General features: G+C 38.2%; 1 protein-coding gene across 2 annotated transcripts in view; it reads left to right on the forward strand.

Moving 5' to 3' along the window:
- Positions 1 to 20,600, forward strand: part of LOC108086994 (synaptosomal-associated protein 25) — a 194,143-nt gene extending 173,543 nt beyond the window's left edge. For both annotated transcript variants that reach the window (XM_043208554.1, XM_043208553.1), the window contains exons 7-8: positions 5,950 to 6,094; positions 19,678 to 20,600. In XM_043208554.1, the coding sequence (XP_043064489.1) occupies positions 5,950 to 6,094; positions 19,678 to 19,740 (208 nt within the window). In that variant the 3' untranslated portion in view covers positions 19,741 to 20,600. The remainder of the gene's footprint in view (positions 1 to 5,949; positions 6,095 to 19,677) is intronic.
- The last annotated feature ends 1,490 nt before the right edge of the window (positions 20,601 to 22,090 follow it).

Below are 22,090 nucleotides of genomic sequence, written 5' to 3' on the forward strand. Positions count from 1 at the left end.
GAACTCCAGGAACGCCAGAAAATCTGTTGGAATATCTACCAGGCAATCGCTACTTTACGTTTACGGAATCGTAGAAGCACGCACATTACTGATACCAGTATGTTGGGTTCTTTTAGCAAGACATCGTTCGCCTTTTGAACTAATAAATTTACTTCGTACAGCGTCTAGAGCCGCTCCCTTTAGGCATTTTTGAACAAGGTTCTCCTCATTGTTGAAGCTGCATCTTTCCGTGGTTTTAAAATTGCTGATATAAGCGTGATTTAGAAACGGTGGTGGTGCGGTTGTTAAATTTTACCGTGTTGGCCTGGATTGGCATCTTATGTGTAGTCTGTAGGTGGGAGTCTGGCTTGATTCAATATTTTGCATTCTTTTAGTTTCTTCAGAGCATCCGGTCGCTGTGGGTCCTCGTGGCATTGACACCAGTCTGGCTGGTAGATCTTATCCATAGCGATCTGCCTCACCTGGCCCGTTCCGCGGCCTTGTTAAGGTTGTATATTAGGGTGCGCTGGCAGAAAGCATAGTGAAATCACTATAAGATTTGTTTTCCATATGACCTTAAATTTCACTACGGAAGACAGGCCTGGAATCTCACTTGGTACACCGTTACCGCGCTTCTGCTGCAACTCCTTTCTTAACGCTTTAGTTGAGCCTGATTTCAAATTTTCTCACTTAGCGTAACTTGATTCTTAACGAGATCCGCCAACTTAGGGTGACCAGGCGTCCGTATTAATACGGACATGTCCGTATTTTCAGCTCTGTGTCCGTTAGTCCGTATTTTTTGTAAAATGTCCGTATTTTTCGCGTTTTTGACGAAAAAACAGGTTGCACTTGCAACAAGCTTGTGACAATTAACACGGCTAATGTCCGAGTCACCCGATCTTTCGACATTGAATCTATTGTAAGGAAAATTTTCAATCACTTCTCGATTTACACCGTTCGGACATTTGTCCAATTGAAGGATTTTGCGATTTCGTTGATGTGGAGTACAGGAAACTGCTATCTCACAGCAAAACACGATGGCTAATCCTCATGCCAAGCGTTGATCGAATTTTACAAATTTTTCCATCTCTGAAATCATTTTTTTTATCCACTGACCATCCGCCAATTATTTTAGAGAGGTTTTTCAAAGATGATTTTCCGGAATTGCAATTGCTGTTTATATGTTCACTTGTCTTTCACAATAGAATCAAACGCGAAGACAATTCTGTTCTAGAAGTTTTGCAAATCATTGACGAAGTATCGGAGACTTTGACTGAAAGACTCAATTCGAAATTTATACCATTCGCACTCAAGCAGAAATTGCAAAAACTGACAAATGAATGTAAAGAAACTGAGTATCAAATCTTCACAGAATCCATGCCTGTAGTGTAGAGGTGGAGAACTATCGATAAGTCTGCGCCATCGATAGCGCTTGATAGTTTTCATAAACTATCCACTATCGGCGATAGCAAAGAAAAGCTATCGTCGATAGTTGTCTATAGTGCAAAGTACACTCAAAAAAAAAAAATAATTTAATTAGTGTTTCTAATAATATTTATTTATATATAAAGTATTTATTTATAAAGTATGACATTGGTTTTCCAATCTTTATCTGAAAAGAATAAATAATTATTATTCGAATAAAATGATTTTGTTTTTTTAGGCTTACCTTAACTGCTTTCTGTAAATTTATATATGTTTGGCGTTTTCCTTTAATTAAATGTATACTTTTATTATTATGTATTTATCTTTGTGAAAAAGAAACGCATGTATGTATATATGCGTATGTATTTCAGTAATGCAGTAAGCAGTATGGCATCTCACGTAGCACTTTTGTTATTGTCACACAAAATTTTGCTTTTAACTTTATAATACAAAATTACAATATAACAACAAAATAACAATATCTTACCTATTTGAAGAAAACGATCCATTATGTTTTTAAAAACAATTTATAAAACTCTGTAAAAAATTCGCGCAATTTCCTTTCATTTACACTTTTAACGTAGACATGGAAAAACCAAAATATCGACAACAATCAACGATAGCGATTGACCACTATCGAGAGTACGCGCAGCTATCGATGGCGTATCGATAGTGACAAACCATCGATAGTCCCGATAGTGCCATCGATAGTTCTCCACCTCTACTGTAGTGTATGAAAGATCTTGTGATTATTTGCTGAAATGGAGCCAGTCATTGCGTCATTTGGAAGGCTTCGAACGGTTAAATTTCAAGCCAGGAAAAGAGTTGAGGTATGAATCTGTTGAAAAATCTGTTGCATTTCTCGTATACAAAAATATTCAAATTGATGGTTCAAAACTGTTCGACCAGTTTGTTAATTTGAAAAAATTGTAAAGTCATTGGTCTATGCGGATAAGCCACAAAACGCTTGACCATTTGGAAGACAACATTCGCCGTGTTATTGCCGATATACGGCCGCAAATGTTGGGAAAAGTCATCGAAAATTGGACGTCCAGATTGGACTACATCCGAGCCAGCCGTGGCGGCTACACCTCTAAATAAAACACCCGATACAAGAATGTTGATTGTGACATCTATGAAATTCAATATATCTGATATACAAAAGAAACATTTAATAATAATACAAGGTCCGAACAAAAAGTATTTCCAAGAAGCAAACGAATTCGGGAACACGTTAGGATTATTAGATCACAATCGGCAATAAAAATAAGCTTTCAACTTTGAGCAACATGGCCAATAGATAATTAGGAGTATTGGATTCGCAATATGCTCAAGAATATACATAGTATCATCTTCTTAGCGACGGACGGAATTTACTAAGGCAATCTACATTTGACCAAACTATATATGTTATGAAGGCGAGTACAACTTAATCGAGATAAGAATAAAGAACATCGAAACCCAAGCTCAGAACCTTAACAACACGCATATGATAAGAAGTTTAGCGCAAGTCACGACCGAATTGTCGCTCTTAGCCGGTCATTTAAAACGGACACAGGCAATGATAGTCATAAGGGATTTAGAAATTCAGCAAATATCTGCGTACTCACTAGAGGTGGAGAACTATCGATGGCACTATCGGGACTATCGATGGTTTGCCACTATCGATACGCAATCGATAGCTGCGCGCACTCTCGATAGTGGTCAATCGCTATCGTTGATTGTTGTCGATATTTTGGTTTTTCCATGTCTACGTTAACCCTCTAAGCCCCAAGAGTGCCTTGAGGCACTCATTTCACATGCGTTTTTGTGGAAAGTGGCATTAGAGGGTTAAAAGTGTAAATGAAAGGAAATTGCGCGAATTTTTTACAGAGTTTTATAAATTGTTTTTAAAAACATAATGGATCGTTTTCTTCAAATAGGTAAGATATTGTTATTTTGTTGTTATATTGTAATTTTGTATTATAAAGTTAAAAGCAAAATAAAGATTGGAAAACCAATGTCATACTTTATAAATAAATACTTTATATATAAATAAATATTATTAGAAACACTAATTAAATTATTTTTTTGAGTGTACTCTGCACTATAGACAACTATCGACGATAGCTTTTCTTTGCTATCGCCGATAGGGGATAGTTTATGAAAACTATCAAGCGCTATCGATGGCGCAGACTATCGATAGTTCTCCACCTCTAGTACTCACGGTAAGACGTACTTTGGCTGGTTAGCTTTCGTTGCCATAGCATAAATGCTATTGTGAGTACAAATAGAAAACCCCCGTTTTCCCATAGGTGGCCCCAGCATTGCACGCCAGTAAAAAAGTATGCCCTGAAAAGTCACATAGCCAGCGGAGGCATTTGTAAACAATTCATCATCATCTCCTTTCTCTATTTATATTGTGCTTCGTTTTTTTCGTGCGCAAAAAAACCGAAATTGAAGGCGAACAAAGGACATTTGCAGGAAGTGTTGCTTTTTGCATTTCATTCTAAAAAAAATGCAGCTATGGCTCGTCGAAGGAACTTATGAAGGAACGTGTCGGGAATGTTTCCAAAAGTTTAGAAACGACGAGTATGACGTGGATGACAAGGAGTGTCCCGGACAAAAAGTTTGAGGATCGCCATCACGGGAGCCCTCTATAGAACGCGAAGGATTAAATTATTTTGTAGAATGAGATTGTATTTAAACTGTTTTATTTAGGTCACACTAGGGTCAAAATTAGAAATTTAAATTTAAGTACCTTCCTGTTGTCAGATTGATCTGAAATTTGGTACACACCTTCAGTTCCGATGACAATACAATATAGTAATGTCAATAACATTGTAAATCCAAGATGGCGGCCGCAAAATGGCGGATAACGTAGGTTCTATCAATCCCATCAATATGGGTATCAAATGAAAGGTCCCAACAAGAAGAATACAATGTACTATATAAAATTAAAACTCAAGATTGCGGCCTCTGCAAAATGGCGGATAACTTAGGTTTTATCAATCCCATCAACATGGGTATCATTGTCACTGTCAAACACATCAGATTAATTCAGATCAGTCTGACAACAAACGGGGTAAGCTATATCTTGTATATAAAAATGAATCGCAGAATGTGTTGGTAAGCGCATAACTCAACAGCGCCTGGACCGATTTTGATGAAATTTTTTGTGTGTATTCCAGGGGGTTTGAGGATGGTTTAGATTCACAATATGTTAAAATAATATTTATTGTTTTATAAAGCAAAACGAGCTAAAGAAAGTGAAGTTGATAGAAACAAAACTAGAGGTTTACCAGCAGAACTGGAAATATTTGTGGGGGCAAAAGTCATGCTACGGTCCAATTTTGACGTTTCGAAGGGATTAGTAAATTTCGCTATAGGCTACATCAACGAAATCGTTTGGCCTCAATTTCGTCAAACTCAGATGTATGCAACAGATGTACCATCCGTCCGAACTGATTTCGAAAAAGACGGAGTACATCTTATACACACGAAAGCCATACAGTTTCCAGCTAAGTACAATTACGGGACGACTGAGAGAAGAATGTTGCCTTTAATACTATCATGGGCTTCTACAATACATAAAATGCAGGGCAGCACTGTGGATCACGCAGTCGTATGTATACTTAGGTGTGAAACTGTTTGAAGAAGGTCAAGCTTACGTCGCTCTTAGTAGAGTAAGATCTTTGCAGGGACTACGTATAGAGAAGTTGGACTGCAACAAACTAACGGGCAAGAAACCATGCAATAATGAAGCACTAAATGAATTAAACAGAATGCGAATTAAAAAATAATAAAAACTTAATCAAATTTGTTAAAAAAAAAATTTTTAATTTAAAAGGTTTTATGTTAAACATACATTGCAATGTTTAAGATAAACGTACTAATTATTGGACCTCTGGGGGCGTCGACCGTTTAAATGACTATTACTCGTGGAAACAAAATGGTAAAAAAAAAAATATAAATAAAAATGCGAAATAAAAACTAAAAACTAGAAAATAAAAAAAGGTAAAAAAAATTTTTAAGTTAAACCGTTTTATGTAAAACATGTACTAAATGTACTAAAAGCTTAAAAATAATATAAAATAGATACAGACGAGGGAAATTTAAACATATGCTTAGACTAGACTAAAATAAAACCGTGGGGCAAGTCAATTGTGTACAATCGTTGATTAAAATGTTTGTTTGCCCCACGGTTTTACTTTAGTCTAGTCTAAGCATATGTTTAAATTTCCCACGTCTGTATCTATTTTATATTATTTTTAAGCTTTTTAGTACATTTAGTACATGTTTTACATAAAACGGTTTAACTTAAAATTTTTTTTACCTTTTTTTATTTTTTTACAATAAAACCTTAAATTATGAGAAAAAACGGCGGTTTTCTATTTGTACACTTAATACGTCAAAGTTAACGCTGGGTACTCTCAATTTCTTTGCCATAAAATTGTCTGTAATTTTGTCATCCCCATAGTTATTTTAATTATAGAATAGGACAAGAAAGGCAATTACTAAGCTTTAAAATATTTATAATACTTTATAATATTTAAAATATTTTAGGATAACGAACGATGCTAGAGAAGATGAAATGGAAGAAAACATGGGTCAGGTAAACACAATGATTGGCAACCTTCGTAACATGGCATTGGATATGGGCTCTGAGCTGGAAAATCAAAACCGTCAAATTGACAGAATTAATCGAAAGGTATGTATACAACTGTGAAACAAAAACGAATCCTGTATTTTTCGTCACATTTTAGTTTCCAAGATTTGATGACGTATTTTGGGTAATTGGCCCAAAATAAACACTTTTTAATAAATAAAATTTTTCGATTTCTCGCACCGTTTACGAGATATCGAGCCTTAAATTTCCGATAATAGTGAGGGCTGGTAGCGGGCGAAAATACTTATTGCACATATTTTTCGTGGAACTTTCAATATTTGCGGTACTTTTGGCCGAAGACAGACACTTAAATTTATTTTTTCAGTTTTTAGTGCGCGCGCACTTATGCATTGATACATATGCTATATTATTTTTTTAGGTAATTGTTATAAAAAAAAATAAGCTAAAAACTGAAAAATATATATGTCCTCAAATCTTGGAAACTAAAATCTTCCCTAGCGCGGAAATGGATGACGTGCATGTAAGAGTTTTCCGCTGATTTTCGAGGAAAATTCCACTTTCCAAGGTAAAAAACCTTCTGCCCCTCTTAAGGAGGTTATTATCTTATGAAAAAACTCTTGATTTGGTTCGCAGGTTTTTTTTGGGGCTCAAATATATCTGGAGTCAAAATTCCGAAGTATTACCAAATTTTCAACAACTAGCCTCGAACAACCAACAGGATATCTAGGGACGAGGAAAGGTCACTCCACTCTACCGTATTTGAAGATCAGAAATACCTCGGGAAAAATAGTTTAGATATTAATTAATACAGGATCCACTTTTTCTTTTATCCGGCCTGAATTGGTACAAAAACAATATATAAGAGCAATACGAGAGCCAATAAACTTTAAAACAATTACACAATCCCACAAAATTTTGAGAGAGGCATTTTTTCCAATGTTCAAAGAACTGAAGAGGAGTAGGGGAGATAAGAATGCTACTATTCAAATTTCCCCAGTTTTTGGAAGGACTTATTGGAATAGATGTTTTACAGCAACTAGGGGCCATTATTGATTTAGAAAAAGGGTGGTTCCACACTACAAGCGAGAAGTTAAAAATTCATTTTGAGATATACAGACCGACGGAGGTATACACAATAGAAGCAGGTACAAGGAGAGTTATTTCCGTTCCGGTACAAATACAGGATGGGGATTTCTTGTTGAATAAGGCATCAATAAAAAAAGACATGCTTATCTCAGAAGGTATTTACACAGCGGTAGCCGGACAGAGCCTAGTGGAAGTGACAAATTATACAGAAGTAGACCAAGAATTATTTTTAGAAGAATCACTGAATGTTATCGAATTCAAGTCCGAACAACACTTCGAACTGAACATCATAGAGGAGGTAGGAAACGGAAATAAGGATATACCGTTTCACAAGATCAGGACGGAACATTTAAATTTCGAGGAATTGGCAGAATTAAAAATGATTTGTAAAAAATACCCCAAGGTATTTCATAGAGAAGGGGATAACTTATCTTTCACGAATGCGGTAAAACACCAAATAAGAACGAAGGACGACATCCCGATATACGTCAAGCCATATAGATATGCGATTAAAGAATAATAAGAGATGAGAAAACAGTTGGAGAAACTACTGGATCAGAAAATTATTAGACACAGCCATTCACCATGGAGTGCTCCGGTTTGGCTAGTGCCAAAGAAGAAGGATGCATCGGGAGAGAGGAAATGGAGGATCATAGTAGACTACAGAAAGCTTAACGAGAAAGTAATCAAGGACAGGTATCCACTACCAATAATTAATGATGTGCTAGACAGTTTGGGAAGAGCAAAATACTTCTCAACTCTGAACTTGGCAAGTGGATACCATCAAATTGAAGTAAAGGAGGCAGATATTCCGAAGACAGCCTTCTCGGCAGAAGGCGGTCATTTCGAATACGTAAGGATGCCATTCGGACTGAACAATGATCCGGCGACCTTCCAGAGATTAATGAACAACATTTTCGGAGAATTGCTGGGGAATTGTTGCCTAATATACATTGACGATATTGTGGTATATTCAACATCCCTACAAGAACATATCACGGACCTGGAAAAAGTCTTTAAGAAACTCACAGAAGCCAACTTCAAGCTACAACTGGACAAAACGGAATTTTTAAGGAAAGGGGTGGAATATTTAGGATATGTATTGTAGTAACCCAGCAGGGCATCAAACCAAAACCGGGGAAAATCGAGGCGATAAAGAAATTTGAAATTCCCAAGACCAGAAAACAGATCAAGTCCTTCGTAGGATTATTGGGGTATGTACTACAGGAAATTTATAAGAGATTTCGCAGCCATAACAAAACCAATGACACGGCAGTAGAAAGGGAAAAAGGCCGTACAAGTAGACGAAGAATACATAGAAACATTTGAGGTGTGCAAAACTTTATTATGTAACGACCCAATATTACAATTCCCCGACTTCGAGAAACCAGTCATCCTTACTACAGATGCCAGCAATTATGCAATTGGAGCTGTTTTATCCCAAGGGAATTTGGGGATGGATAGACCAATTGCCTATGGTAGTAGAACATTATCAGGAGCAGAAGTAAACTACGCGACAATAGAAAAGGAAATGTTGGCCATTATTTGGGCGATTAAACATTTTAGGCACTACCTGTTTGGCACCAAGTTCAAAATAGTGGCAGATCATAGGCCATTTACCTGGCTTATGAGCATCAAGGAGCCTGATTCTAAGCTAGTAAGATGGAGACTCCAAATGTTAGAATACGACTATGAGTTAGTGTATAAAAAAGGTTCCCTGAATGTAGTGGCAGACGCGTTGAGCATAATCCAGCCGGAGATTAATGTACAAGAAAATGCCTCAGAAGTAGCTACGAGCGGTGAAACGATTCACTCCGCAGGGGAACCTACAGCTTGGGTTTCCTATATCGGAGAAGCCATTGAATGAATTTAATATACAGATAGTTATTGAAGAAGGTGAAAAATCAAAGATAAAGAAACAAATTCCATTTAGAAATAAGCTAAGAATAACCTGGACAGAAAATATATTTAATGAGGAAACTATTGGCCGTAGATTAAAGGAATTTTTAAAACCAAAAAGGACAGTAGCATTATTAATACCAGATAACTTAGTGATAACAATCCAGGATGTATATTGCAAGTATTTTGCGTATAGTAAGCTATATAAAGCGATAAGATGTACAATATTATTTCCAGACATTGTAGAGAAAATCCAACAAAAACAAATTATTAAGTATTATCATGAAAGGAGTAATCATAGGGGAATAGATGAAACTTTAGCCCACCTAAAAAGAAGGGTGTTTTCCCCGCATATGAGACAGACTATAGCACAAACAATTAATAACTTCGATAGCTGTCAAATACAGAAATATGATAGAACCCCACACAAGATTAAATACAGCTTGACAGAAACTCCACAGAGACCCATGGAAGTAGTACATATAGATTTGTATCTTTGTAACAAAAAAAATGTATTAACCATAATAGATAAGTTCTCAAGATGCGCGTGGGGAAAAACGATCCCAGCAAAAGATAGTATAAACATAGTAAAGGCGATAAAAAAACTTCATGGCTTTGTTCGGGATACCCAAAAAGATACAATAGTATGTGATCAGGGAGTGGAATTCTCTTCAAACCTGTTTAAGAATTTTGGTAAGCAGTACGAATTACAATAGAACTGCATACAACCTCCTTCCAGCAGTCGTCGAGTAATTCCACAATCGAAAGATTACACTCTACCTTGACGGAAATATACAGATTAATAAACGAGGCAAAGAAAACAAATAGAATGGGAATAAAACATGAGGAGATACTAGACGCAGCATTTATAACATACAACAATGCTATTCATTCGGCTACAAAGTTGACACCACAGGAACTATTCACGGCTAGAACGCATAATTTTCTGAATAACATATAGTTTAACAACGAACATGATTATTTACAGAAAATTAATGCGTTCCGGGCTGGATTATACCCGAAAATCAAGGAAATGGTGGAACAGCAAAAAAAGAATAGAATCAGCAAATGCAAACAGGGAGAATCCGAACCTAGTAGAACCAGGAGATACAATATTTAGGAAGGAAAACAGGCGGGACAAACTTACTCCTAAATTTTCAAAACACAAGGTGCTGGAAGACAACGGGTTAACACTAACATCTACCAAACCCCAGAAAATTCATAAAGAAAAAATAGAAGACTAACCAAACCAAACAAACAATAATAATTACAGGTGGTCAATGACCATGGCCGAAGGAAGGAGTCTCGAGATTCGGGAGTTACAAGGAAACGAGCCTTTAGCACAAATAAATTTAGGTCCTGCAAAAATAATACAGACGTATAAGAACTTAATACATATGTAAGGTTAAAAGAATATCAGGAAGCAATAGAGAACAGAGAAAGGACACTCAGAGACGTAGCTGACGATGCAGAAACGAAAGAACTTGTGAGAGCATTACAAAACAAATTACAGATGATTAAAACAAGACTAGAGACAATATGCGCTAAGAAAAGGAAGCAGAGGGGACTAATTAATGGGTTAGGATCAGTTGTTAAGTCCATAACAGGAAATCTGGATGCAGAAGATGCAGAAAAATTGGAAAAAGAAATAAGGAAAATACAGAACGATTGCGAGAGGCCGTAACCTCACAGGAAAAGACAGGTAACAAGTTCGGCATAATGTTCAAAATTTTGACAAAATATATTAATGAAGAACAAAGCAGGGTAATGGAATAAGCAAGACTTTTTTTTTTTTTTTTTTGCGTGTTAAAAAAGTAGAAATTTATTAAATTATTGATTAGCGCACTACTACCCAAATGGCAGCTTAATCTAATCCAACTACATTTTAAGTTTGAACAATTGGTCTAATAATACTTAGAACTAAGATAACATAAAGACAATTTAGGAAATACGGTAGTTTAAAACATATAAAGCAGACATAGAGTATAACATTGAATTATTAAATTATTAGGTCAAAACCCGGTCAGGCAGGTCTTGAGGGTGGTGTCGCTTCAGTCTTCTTCTAGTTCTGGTTCGTGGGTCAGCATTGTTAATGGCAGCTGCGCCAAGCTTCCTTGCTAAACTATTAGGGTGCGCATTAAGCCTCTCCATGTACCTCGTAGAGACTTCTTGTAGCTTATCTCCGAATTTGGGCACGTTGAGATCACGGTCAATGTCTTTGGTACGCATATACCAAGGCGCTCCAGAGATCAATCTAAGGGTTTTGGCCTGCAGAATTCGAATTTTGTTTAGGTTATTTTTTGCAGCAATTCCATATATTTGGAGGGCGTAGAAAAGACTAGGCGCTAAGATGGACTTATAAATTTGAACCTTGTTGGCTAGTGATAGTTTGTTCCGTGGTGCAAGCAGCCAATTCATACGAGCGACCTTGTTTTTGAAGGAGTGCTGTATGCATGTGATGTGTTTCCCAAAGTTTAGCCTTCTATCTAGGGTGACACCCAGGTATTTATATGCCTGAAGAGAGCTGATTGGGCTTTCATTGAGGTTCACGCCAGGACAGCTACCACGTCGGTTAGTGAAAGTCATCGTCGCACATTTTTCTGCGTTAATGCGGACATTCCAATTTACAGCCCATTGATAGATTGCATCAAAATATTCTTGAAGAGCAAAAGTGGCAGCCAATATACTTTTACTTTTGATGAGAACAGCCGTATCATCAGCGTAGGTTGCGATTAGCACATCTTCTTCCTCAACCTCAGTTATTGGAGTATGTGAAGGCATATCTGAGACGAAGATAGAGTACAGGGTAGGGCCAAGGACGCTACCTTGTGGGACTCCAGCAGATATGGTTTTGTTTGATGATTTGTACCCATCAGCAGATACATGGAAAGTCCGATCCTCTAGAAAACTTTTTACAACTTGGTATAGCTTAGGTGTGAGGAGTCTCTTCGTTTTATACAGCAGCCCGGGGTGCCAAACCCTGTCAAAAGCCTGTTGAATATCAAGGAAGGCAGCGATTGCATATTCCTTTTTTTCGAAAGCTTCTAGAACGAAGTTTACTACTCTATGTAGTTGCTCAGGAGTGCCATGCTGTAGTCGAAAACCAAATTGGAACTTCGGAATCTCGCTGGTTACGGTCTCCAAAGCAAGAAGCCGGTTTAAGGTCAGTCTCTCCATGATTTTTCACAGAGATGGGAGCAGACTGATTGGCCTATATGAGTCTACGTCTGTCGGCGGTTTTCCAGGTTTAAGAATCATGATGACACTCGCCGATTTCCAGGCTTTTGGAAAGTACCCAATACTAAACACGCTGTTGAAAATCGTCACCAGGAACTGCAAGGCTTGGTCTGGGAGAAGTCGGATGGTCCAGTTGTCAAGAAGGTCTTCCCCTGGAGTTTTCTTGCGAGGCAGTTTAGATATTAAGATTTTTACTTCTTCCAGTGTGACAGGACTAGTAGGTAGACTCATTTGGAATGGGGACTCTAGATATTCATCCACTTGACGACGTAGGGTTTCTGGCAAATAATTATAAGGCTTAAAACGCTGCTCAAGATTGTTAGCGAACACTTCAGCTTTTTCCAGACTCGTACGACACCAGCCCCCTGACGCATTTTTAATTGCTGATCTTGGGGTGGGCTGTGTCTTGTAGCGCTTTGTGATTCGCCACAGTGAGTAATTAGTACTTGCGTCAGTGCCTAGGTTTTCAAGAAAGCTGTCAAAACTTTCCTGCTTTCTTCGGGCGAGGGCCTTGTGTAAACAGTTCGCCAATCGTCTTTGTATCTGAAGAATCCGAGGGTCACCTGTCCTAGCAAACTCTCTTCTGACCTTACGCTTAAGATTCAGGAGTGAGGCAATTCTGGTCGGAAGCTGGAGTGCTCTGGTGGCTGCTGTGTCGTGCTGAAGTCTGGGTGATGCCAGCTCAGCAGCCTGACTTATTTTGCTCATCAAAATACTGATGGCATTGTCAATATCAGACTCATCCTGAATTTGTAAATTAACCTCACTCAACTGTTCAAGGTGGGCTTTGAAAATGTTTTTGTTTGCACCGCGGGCAAGGAGTCGCAAGCGTTGGGGTTTTCTCAATATCGTAGTATGTAAAGCTGCCAGAATAGGGGAGTGGTCCGACGAGAGTTCATGTAGGGTTTTTACATTAAACCTGCCCATTGCAAACCCATTGGTTATAAAGAAGTCCAATGCCGATGGTGCAATCCTGGGGTTGTATGAGTAGAACGTGGGTTCACCCGTAGCTAGAACTTGGTATTGTTCATTCGCAATGACTTCCTGCAGCATTTTTTCTCTAGAGCAGGCCCGCGAGTTACCCCACCAAGCGTGCTTGGCATTGTAATCTCCACCAGCAATAAATTTGTTGCCTAATGCGGTAAGCATGGATTCAAAGTCAGGTTTTGACCATCTTTCTGCTGGAGGAAGGTATATTGCCGCAAGTGTGACAGTCCCCTCTGATGTTTGTAGGTGGGCGCTCGAGATCTGTCTGTTATTAAAACATATGGGCGGTAGGGGGTTGTGACTTATGGTAGATCTAATAATAATTGCTGATCCACCTCGGCTGTTACCACTTGGATGGTGGGCATGATAGATTTGGTAGCCAGGCAGGTATATGTTCTGTCCAACTCGCGAATGTGTTTCTGTGACCAGCATAATATCTAAATTATGTGCGCTGAGGAATAGCCGTAGTTCTTCAGAATTTCGTGCTAAACCGCGAGCGTTCCACAGACCGATTCTCATGATTGGTTGAGTCATTTCATCAATTGTGCGATAAGAACCTGGACCATTTCTCTAAAAGCCTTGTTGGCCTCTATAGTTTCCTGCATAAGCTTAAAGAGTTGGTCCATTTTTGTATTGATGGCACGAATGGAGTTGTCTATAGCCAAGAATTTGTGGCTGAGCTTAGGATCTGAGGGTGAAGTAGCGTCACTCTGCAGTGTAACAGAGGTCTTTGCTTGGAAATTGTTGGGTCGAACGATATCGGCGTAAGAAACGTTGGTTCTTAATGCCTCAGATGGAATAAATCCACGGGAGGTGGGTTTCAGATCATCAGTCTTGGGGAGCCTAGGCTTAGCCTTTAATTTCTTAAACTTTTCTACTCTAACAGGGCAGTTTCTATCACTGGAGGCGTGGTCACCTCCGCAGTTTACGCACTCAAATGTTTCGCTAGTGCAGAGCACAGAGCCTGTAATATGAGGGCCACTACATTTACCACAGACAGGGTCCAGGACGCAGTAATTTCTCGAGTGCCCAAATATTTGGCATCGTTGACATTGCAATAATTCTTTTCTACGAGTGCTACTCGTTCTATATTTACTCTGTGTCTGCCAATTTGGGTTATAAGTAGTGCCTCTGCTACGTTCGGACTTTGCTTGACGTTAACATAAAATAGGTTTTGCCTTGTTTTGTAGTTGATTGTGGCCTCAGAGTCTTCCTCGTTAATCTGAATATTCCTCCAGCCAGATTTCTTGGGACAATACAGGGTGCGCCATCTCGAGCTTCGGTATGAAAATATTAAATAACTTTGGAAAAAAACAAAAATTCATGGAAAATGTTTTACATATATTTAGATTGATCCTTTACAATTCATTTGAGGTAGTTTTTGAATACAATATCGACTAAGTGACTTCCTTTGTTCTTGATGGCAAAAAGTGTCCTTTTTCGAGCATTTTTCATTATTTTCTTGAGCAATCGACCGATATATTGGCCATTTCGGTGCGAATACTCTCCTTGAGCTCTGTGATGGTCTAGGGCTTGCTTATGTATACCCCACAAAAAGAAATCCGGCGGGGTCAAGTCCGGCCAGTCGATATCGCCTCTTTTTGACACAACGCATCCAGGAATTTTGCTGCAAAAACTGCATGGTTTCGTTTGCTGTCTGACATGGGACCCCGTCCTGCTGAAACCAGAAATTTTCTAGACCCTTCAAAAACTATCTCAAATGAATTGTAAAGGATCAATCTAAATAAACATAAAACATTTTCCATGAATTTTTGTTTTTTTCCAAAGTTATTCAATATTTTCATACCGAAGCTCGAGATGGCGCACCCTGTAGATATTTAGGACTTCAAAGCCGTTATCAGAAAATGTTTCTTCGATCTGTGATTTAGGAACATTGGCATGTATTCCTTTCACCACTATTCTATACGGCTTCTCTTCTTTAAGTTGGTGATGCCAAAACTGACAGTTAAGAGTTAATAATTCTACAACCACTGAACGGAAAGCGTCAGGGGTAGCTGTATATATTCTGGATACACCAAATTTAGAAGTTCGAATATTGAAGTTGGTGCAACCAATATTTCGGCTAAGGGTCTGCTCCAAGGAAAGCGGGTCGCTTACGTTCGGTACACATATTGCTGGGGGGCTTAGATTTGGAGGATTTATTATGCCTAGTAGGGTCAGCAGCATTAATTGAGTCAGCATCCGACAGCTCTTGTTCCATTTGATCCGCTTGAGCAGCCAGAATTGCAAATCGATTGCTACCCAAGTCCGCTGCTTTGGAAGTAGATTGTGCCTCATTAGGCGGCACAGAGGTCTGCAGTTTAAGTTTGCGGGTCGGGGGGGGGAGTGAGGGTCGGAAATGAGACCTGAGTCGCGCCTTTCCGTTTTCTGCTCACATTACGATCAGCAGCTTGAAATGGGCATTTTTCTTTGTATACCTTCTTCGCCGTTGATGATTGTTTACTTTTTGACGTGTTGTCATCACAAGACATAGTTGAGCAAATGTTAGAGGCAACAGATGCAGCCACAGTATACGAAGAGGTGCTGGTTAAATTTGCTTGGGCATTCGTAACAGTGCAAGTAACACTGGTAGTGGAGTTGCTGCTGATTGTTGCCATTGAGCTGGAGATCTGTGATTTTGCTGACATACCTGCGAGTAAGGCATTTTTGTCCGCATTGTGGGCGTGGATTTGGGACCGAGTTTCCCCAGCATCTGTCCCAGTTGCTCTTCTCAACCTCTCAAGATTATCGCTAGGTTGCGATTGAGCCGATGACTTATCCATTATATCAATTGACGTTATATTTTAACGTATAATGCAATAATATTCACTTGACACGAACAGAAGTCTAAAACGTAAGTTGATAACAGCCTCTCGCTTGCGCGACGCGCGGCGCGAGGGGGCAAACAAAACACAGCTTAAGACTTGCAGGTCAATGACCGTTTTTGCGATAAGCAGTGGCCACCGTTTACCAGTGGTAGAACTTCGTGCGCAAGAATGGCACACGAGCGGAGAATAGATTTGGATTGTACGGGAGGTAATTTGCGTGCACGTCTTTACTCAACGAATGCTGGGGAACGACTGAAGACGTTTTTAGAACAGGATAAAAGGATTTATAGGTTAGAATACATAGACAGGATTTCAGTAACAATAGATATGCTTGGAATAAACTTAAATGACGTTGCTGAAAGTTTATTGTTGGCAAAAATGGGATTGGTTTCAAAATTTATATTCGACAAACACGAAGCAACCAAAATACCAATTTTTAAAAATGGAACATATTCTCTACATAGAATAATAGCATTACCTATGAATAAGACAGAATTTGTAATAACGCCAGAATATGGGGCAATGAATAATGAAGAAACCTACTACTGTAAGAATCAATGTCAGTGTTTAGAGGACTGCAACTACCGCTGTTGCTACCGCTTTATGCACTTAATAATAAGGCCAATGTTTTGTGATTTAAATGAGATGTGATTTTTGTATTTGGGTTTCTGAGTATTATTTGGTTTAAGTTTATGTACAAATTTATGTAATTTGTGTATACACGATTGCGAGGGTGAAGCGAGAACGAACGAAAGTTGAATGTATGTCTAATAAGTTTAGAGTTGCGAAAAGAAGTGATGATAATGAAGATAGAGAAAATAGATAAGCAAAGTTAGGTGCGATTGCAATTAGACGGGTGTTGGTTAACAACTTTACGATTACGTTACGTTACGTTACATTATCAGTTAGACTTTGAATTTTGAATAGAGTTTACAAGTTAGGGGTTCTGCTCCGAACAGTCAGCAAGTAAGAAATTTATATATATGTAAGAACGATAAAATTGTAAACCAAGTTAATGAAAATTGTATAAGAAAACTGATCAACGGAAAGGAAACGGATTTTGAGACGAGAGATGCTGGGCTCAAAACCAAGATTTTTGAACCGGAAGAAGGGTATATCGCCATTAAACCATTTCGCCATAAAACTGCGTACAGACTGGAGAGAACAATAAATGGATCAGCAGTAATCACGTTCAACGAATGCAGAACTGTGATTAATAACGTCCAGTACGAAGCAACAGAGAGGCTTGGATATACCACACATCGGAACTATCAACAAGATTGAAAAACACAAGAACTGGGAATTCACGAACTAAAGATGGAAGATATACTTGTAGAAACGAAACTACAAATCAACAGACTACAAATGGGAACCACTATATATTGGCCGTGGGCATTTTCTCAAAAAGGACGACTACCTTCACACCAACTTCACCAATTCCGACGTTAACACCAACCATTAATCCACCTGCCACCTTCACATCGACCATTACTTCACCTGCTACCTTCACACCAACCATCGCTCCGTTATGGTCGGTAGTTCAGTCTGATGGGGGAGGAGTTACCGCCTCAACAATTAGCCTCGGCGGTCCCCCATCAAAACCACCACGATTTTTATAGACGCCGTCTCGTCAGGAACCCGTAGCAAAAATTTAAGAGGCCATCCGATCGTCACGCCGCCTCAGCAAACACTTCAGCGGCCACCCGATCGCCCTACTAATAACCAATGCATCGAATTCCGAACTTATCAAAACAATAGCATCCGCTCCACTTATCCACTCTACTTAACTACTCCAATTATACGACCCACTTTAGATCCATAGAGTAAGCACTTTCCGTTAGATCAGCATTTTATGTTAGAATAATAACCAACGAGTTGACAAAAGAGAAAATACAGAATCAGTCTGAACATTGAACTCAAACTATCCGGGCGTTTTATTCAAATATTACAAGTCAAAGTTATTCCCAACCAAAAAATACCAATTCCATCTACGAACCTATTATAACATGCGCTTAAACAGCGGCTTGTGCAAATCAATTAGGGTGGTCCCAAAAAGTTACCACACAACAATTATATTAAAAATATTTTTAAACATTTATATATTGCCAAATTTTTTTTATATTCGGTAGGACTTCAATTATGAAAATGAAATGACTTAACACCTCTTATATCAATTTCTAACTCTCTGCCGCTCTTCACTTCTAACTTTCTTAGCACATAATAAGATCTTATTGTGTTCTTCCTCATTTTTCTGGGCCTTTACTTATTTTTCTAAATCGCGACTCTTTTCTCACGTACTAAGCCATACGATACACGGCAGCGCCCCTCGGTCGGTTGGGCGGGAGGTATGGCCGTGAGACACGGACGGTAAAAAAAAATTTCAGGATTGTACGCTTACTAGTCACTACCAGTCCAGTTCTTTCTGACATTCTTAAGATATTTTGGCCTCTGGAGTTCGTCGATGATATGCCCTTTTTATGCGCTCGGAATTAAAGTCTCCAGCTACTATAAGGCTTCTGTAGAGTTGCTAATCTTCAATTTTGTCGAATTTATCTTTGAAAAGGTCTATGCTATCATTGAAAATTAGATAATAGCTAATAATACTGTACTCCATCAGTTGTACCAACGCTGAGGCAACTTATTTCACTGCTGGGACAAAAAGCTAAGAATTAGTTTTTAATTTCAGCCAGAAATCAGTTTGTTTCCATTTGTACTGTTCGCTGTTTGTACCACAAAACGAATAAATTCTATTTGGGACAGCAGATCATCTGTTCTGCTATTAGGCTTAGATGTTGCCTCCTTGCGGTAATTATGCTATGCAGTTACTTGTCCCGGGGAAGTGATAAGCCTTCTTTTTCATATGTGCATACGTAAATCCGTCCCTCAGTGTTTTTGTGTATTTTTTCATTATGCCCGGTTATGCTTTTGCTTTTGATGCAAAAATCTCTCCTTTCTGGTTCCGTGCAAGCCCTTTGGAGATAGACTGCCCCGAAGCGTTTAAGGCAGCGTATAACTTCGTTAAACGTTTTACTTGAAATCGATTTTTGACTCTTTTAAAATTTCGCCTTCATTTTCTCTTGATAACACATAAAATCGGGCTTTTGCTCAAAGTTGTGTATGCCTTTCATTCATACTTAAAATTTCAGGCTGGGTTCCCCTATTATTGCCGTGATTGCGGCAACAACTTCCTCCCTACTCGTTAAGCTGTCTATGTCTCTTATTTTAAGCTTGCATGAGGGCCTATTTACTCTGAATGTGGTGTTTTATATGAGAGCTGAGAGAGAGAGAGAGAGAGTCCCTAAAAGTCTCACAGAATTTTTGGCTCTAACTTTCTCTTCTAAGTTCGAAAAGCGGATATCCTGATTTGGTTTACCTAACTTAGCACCTCTTCTTTTACCAACTTGTGATCGAAATAATATTAACCTTAGCCAGGTATAAACATTAGTTAATTGGAATCAATCGAATACATAACATTCTCAAAAGAGAAGAATATATTTTATTTAAAAACGTAATAACTTTTTACAAAAAGCTGTTAAAAATTTCATAAAGTTTATAGATTTCACCTATTTATACATTTATATAATTAACACTACTTATGAATACTTCGGTCATTGTTTCTTTTTCTAGGGTGAATCCAATGAAGCGAGAATAGCCGTTGCTAATCAAAGGGCTCATCAACTATTAAAATAATGAGATAATAAGACGACAAACATTTGCAACAAAGTTTTAACTAGAAGTATTCCGACAAATATGCGTGCTTCTGAAACAGTATTTTTGTTATATTTTTAACCTTCTGTGTGCTTCAATAGTTATAACAAATCTTCAAAAAGTGAACAATATTTGACCCCAAGACAAAGTCGTAAGAAATAAATTCATTTATTGCCTTGTTTTTTAATAACTCGTATATTTCCTAACCAACATAAAAAACTCTTAAGTTACGTATCAAGAAAAACCTGTAAAACTAATATCTGTAAATTGTATAAAAAAATGTTGTTTGCTAATTGGGGATGTAACAGTGGTAGAACAAATTAATTTTAATTTCCATGAAACTACGTAAAAATTATCTTTTAATAAAAATATCAAACATTCCTTACCTATGTTAGTATTATAATAATGTATAACATTAAAAACCGGAATCAATATTTAATTTTTCAACACCGCCTAAAAATTGATGAACTGAAAAATTGAAGCTTTTCAGGTACTTCTATTAATAGGCTATAAGCTATTTATAAATACATTAAAACAAAACAAATCGCCTTTAAATTGTTAAATTGTACAGATTAACCTATATTATTACTTAACACAGTGTGGGCAACCAAAGTGTTGATTATAATTTAAAGGCACAAAAAATATGAATACACAAAACAAATTATATTATACAACTTTTTTAGAAATCGAATAAACACAAAAAAACTTATAAAAATTACAAAAATGTTTTGATAACATTTTTTGCTCACTTAAAAATGTTATTAAAACCTTCTAATGTCTTTGCAAACTTTTAAGTAATAAAACAATATTGTAACCTGAAATAAAATATCGGTCTATCGAAACATTATGCATTTTTAGTTGCTATCAACGTGGTAAAATTGACAGGAGGTTCAAGCGGCTTAAAAAAAAATTTTTTTTTTTTAACTTAAGTGTTTTTTATATCTACGCACTCTGGCGAAAATTGAGAGGCTAGAACTAGCGAAAGCGGTTTATTTAAAGTGTTTCATGTTGTAAATAATCTCTGCGAATGCATAGAAATCCCTTGACTCTACCAAGTCCTATGACTCTGCTCGGATATGAGGATGTTAGGCAGAGCTCGCAAATAACAGTTGACCGATTTTCATGTAGTGCTCTCGGTGCGACCACTACCGAAAAAGTTCATACTGTCTCGCTCTCGCTCTGAGCAAGAGACCCTTGCTGTTATCATTTGTGTTTTCTGTTGAGCTCTTTTCGTTGAGCTCTTTGTATTTCGGTCTTTCAATGAGCAGTGCGTAAGGAACAGATCGAGAAACGCTCGCACAATGAGAGTCACCAAAAGACCAATTGACTGAAAAACTCAACGTAAACGGTCTTCGCATTTACACACACAAGTTCAATTCACGAAGACGATTAATATATTTCATCCGCAAAACCGATGTTTAACGATTTGCTTGTCTATACTGCACTGTATACCAATACATATTGAAAAGACCTTTTGCTTCACTGAAAACGACAAAACGGTCCTGGAGTAACCAGAACAAAACCGAATAGAAAAAAACGGTTTCGGTCTGAGCGTAACCGATCCCATTCACGAACCCATAAATCGGTCGTTCTCTGAGACTTTTCGTAAAGGGTCAGGAGAAGACTGTTATTAGCAGACAACGAGAAACGGTCGACTGTTATTTGCGAGCTCTGATGTTAGGTGGGTCCTTCTATCGGGGCTAAGCAAAAGTGTACCGCCAGCCGGTCTGACAAAGTCCTTCCTGAAAATTCTTATTCGATCCACAGCAGGAGTTGATCTGGATATAGTCTGCCTGGCGCCTAGCAGATTCAACGCCCGGTTGCCTTGTGCACAACTCCACGCCAGAACGTTTTCAAAGACTCCATACTTCAAGCACGAAGACGTGCATTAAATGTTACATCGACTTCACCGCCGCTTCCCAGAGCCCGCCGAAGAGCGGCGCACGTGGAGGGATGAAATGAAACAAGACGCCCGTTGAAGAGGTGTACGTCTTGAGGTGTTGAAGAGCTGTTGCTTTCTAAATTCGTTGAGTTGGGATTGAGCACCAACAAAATCAGTTGCTTTGTCGCACCAAATGCTCTCTGGAAGTCCTCTGCGTCCAACGAAGCGCTTTAAACATGAAACAAAAGTATTAGTGGTGAGGTCTGATACAAGTTTAACGTGCACTGCTTTGGCAGCGAAGCAGATAAATACGGCCATATACATCTTATATGGAACCATACTCAAAATGAGGTAAAAAATAACCACATAACCTTTCGGCTGGCAAGGATCCCAGAATTTTTGCATTATACTGGTCTTGTAATGGAAAAAGTGAACACAATTTTTGACTAC

The sequence above is a fragment of the Drosophila ficusphila genome, unplaced genomic scaffold, assembly GCF_018152265.1.
Source record: "Drosophila ficusphila isolate 14025-0441.05 unplaced genomic scaffold, ASM1815226v1 contig_470, whole genome shotgun sequence".
Lineage (NCBI taxonomy): Eukaryota > Metazoa > Arthropoda > Insecta > Diptera > Drosophilidae > Drosophila > Drosophila ficusphila.